Consider the following 3,088-nt stretch of genomic DNA (forward strand, 5'->3'; position numbering starts at 1 on the left):
CTTTTTTTCAGGGACTAATTTGGACTCTCCCTTTTTTGTGAGGGCTAAAATGGGTCTTCACTAGTGGTCCAGTCACGGTTCAAAAGTAAAAAATATCGGTTTAAAAAAATATTAATAGAGGAACTAACATGGCTCGGTTAAATTTTGTAAGGGATTTAATAGAGACTTTTTTTTTTTCCTCAAGGACTAATCTGACCTCTACAATTTTTGTGAGGAACTAAAATGGGACTTCGCTCTTTAATTTTTTTGATAAAAGGAAAGTTATAACAATTGGAGGTAGGCAGAGCATATGATAAAGTAGAAAATATTGTGTAAATTAAGGTTTAAAAAATATATATATCTAAAGATGATTAAGTCTTCTTTTGAATCATTTTTTTAAGGTAGACCTTGCTTTCCGAATTCTCACAATTTATTATATAAAATAGTTCAGCCATTTCTTGGTTTGTAACTCTCTTCTTCACTTGTAACCCTAAGGTGAATTCACAATTGAGAAAAGATTAATTGACTGTAAATTAATAATATAGTAAATTTTAATAATTTAATTGTATTGAATAATTGATATATCTGGTCTTTATTTATACCACATCAATGATTCAATGAATTTAAAATATCAAAATTATGCTTAAGAATGAAGATAAAATTAATTTATGCAATAAAGCATAAGTTCCACATAAGAATAAAGCACTCATACTCAAGAATTGCCAACAGAAATTAAAAAATATATATATATTTTTAGCTCTTTATTTCTTATTTTATTTTATTTTATACAATATTCCTCTACGGACATCTCGGATAATTCCTACCAGGTCCACCAAAGAAAATATATGTCTCATAATCTTTATCAAAACCTCCTTTTATATTATAACATTCTGGTTTTTCTTCTAAATATTCAGCATCCAGAAGGTCTATATAGACGTTTGGATTAACTGCAACTTTCATATTCCTAATATATGCAGCCTTTTTCAAACCTTCATCAGCAAATTCTCCACTACCCATGAAAGTTGAAGTATGATCTCCCGATGGATTTAAATCCACAACTTCTCCACCAAACTGAATTAAATTTGCTTCATGATTTAATTCTTTAAAAAGAGAGTATGACCAATAACCAACTCTTTCATAATTCTCATTTCCAGCTGCATATTCAAGCCACCAACGTTGGTTCTGTTGATCCTTCACAAACAAAAAATAAACAATACATTTACAACCTTTAAAAAAAAATATTAATATGATTAACAAAATACTTTCTCTGTCCTTATTTATAAGCAAAAATTCTTTTTTAGGTTCATTGAGTAATGAATGTATATAGTCTGTATAGTAGACCAGATACATTTATTACTAAATGAACCTAAAAAAGAAATCTTTGTTTATAAATAAGGCCGAAGTAGTAGTAGATTTTTTCTTTTAAGAGGTTAATTTAGTTTCTAAGAAAATTATTACCTGCTCGATTTTTAGGTTAAAATCATATTGGTCTCCTCCGATTACCGACACCGGACCAACTGGAAGTCCAAGGACAACTTTTTTGCTAGTTTGAACAAAACCAGGACATATTACATTGTAACATCCAGTTGCTTTATAAGCATCCACCTACAATTATTATTAATATTATCGATTTGATATCAATAAAATTTCTATACTTTTTATATCTTTTACTTCGATCAATTTACTTACCGTCCAATAAGTAAATATTCTAGGGCGACTGTCCCCGAATCTCTTCGGACATACCTGCATGTGTGATTGATTAAATATAAAATTTTATATATATAAAGTGACTATTATTCTATAAGTATTTAATATAATATATTACAATTAATAATTCAGAAAATTGTATATCAATAAAATTAAAATTAAAAAATATTTGAACACAAAAAAAACCATGCCTGCCAACCAGCTTCAATACTTTCTTTAGCTGTTAGAGATTGAACCCAAATTTTAGATGAGCTGGACTCCTCTCTATTTTCTACTCGGGGAGCCCATACGTTTATGGTACCCTTTGCTCCATGGTACCCAGCTCCTTGCACATAGGTAATTACTTCCTGATTAATATGAAAATTAAGTGTTTCAAAAAGTATTCAGTTTAAATATGAAGTGACATTGAATTATTGTAATTGCATACATAGAGTCTTTCGTGAAAGGGTAGGCCTTTTGTTCCAAATTTTATTTCTTCTTCTTTTGTTCTTCTAATTGGTATTGTTCCATTCGGACAAGATTCACCTGATAAACTCCATGATGGAAAGTTTACAGTTGAATTATCTATTTGGTTGTGCGCTTTTGATTCTTCTTGAGAATTCTGCACATGAAAATATGGATGAAAATATTTTCAATAAATTTGATAATTTATTTTCAAAATGTCTAAAATTAAATTGACAGAAAAACAACGTACCAATGATTTTTGTCCTTTTAATTGAGGGAGATCAAAAGCGGGTTGTTTATGAAACAAAACACAATCTATGATATCACCATAGGGACTCTGAAAAAACAAACACAAATTAAATAAATCTAAGTATATTAATGATGTTTTAAAATTTATTTTTACATATACCTGAATTGTCTTAATAGCAGGCTTATTGATTTGTTGAAGATATGCCTTTATCGTTTTATTTATGTTCTGAGATTCTTTTTCCAATCGTAAAGTTTGGTTTACTATATGGTGGTTGCTTGTTTCTAATGAGTAAATTGGACAAATGAAAGCAACAAGAATAAAATGTAAGATGAAGGACATAATTTGTGAGCTGAATTTCATGTTCGTGTTTTGTGACTGTTTTTCTTACGGGAATTGTAGGGATATATATATATATATATATATATATATATATATATATATATATATATATATATATATATATATATATATATATATATATATATATATATATATATATATATATATATATATATATATATATATATATATATATATATATATATGATAAAGAATATATTAATAAATTGATAAAAAAATATTGCTTTGGTCAAGCATTTTGACAAACTTGTTGTATATTTTATAATATATCTAGAAAATAAACTTTTTATAAATATAAATTTAATTATTTAGGCTCTGTTTGGTAAAATTAGCGGTTGGGTGATAAGA

The 3,088-nt window shown here is 27.3% G+C and overlaps 1 protein-coding gene across 1 annotated transcript; it reads right to left on the minus strand.

Annotated features, from left to right (window-relative positions):
* Positions 1 to 698: 698 nt before the first annotated feature.
* LOC131636860 (protein neprosin-like) lies at positions 699 to 2,750 on the minus strand. The gene is made up of 7 exons (XM_058907449.1): positions 2,540 to 2,750; positions 2,381 to 2,467; positions 2,114 to 2,287; positions 1,878 to 2,033; positions 1,669 to 1,722; positions 1,438 to 1,584; positions 699 to 1,170 (listed from the first exon to the last, which is right to left on the minus strand). Exons 1-7 carry the CDS (start codon positions 2,738 to 2,740, stop codon positions 778 to 780), a joined length of 1,212 nt encoding a protein of 403 aa, XP_058763432.1. The 5' UTR covers positions 2,741 to 2,750; the 3' UTR covers positions 699 to 777.
* Between the last annotated feature and the right edge of the window lie 338 nt (positions 2,751 to 3,088).

Source organism: Vicia villosa, unplaced genomic scaffold, assembly GCF_029867415.1.
Source record: "Vicia villosa cultivar HV-30 ecotype Madison, WI unplaced genomic scaffold, Vvil1.0 ctg.001844F_1_1_2_unsc, whole genome shotgun sequence".
NCBI lineage: Eukaryota > Viridiplantae > Streptophyta > Magnoliopsida > Fabales > Fabaceae > Vicia > Vicia villosa.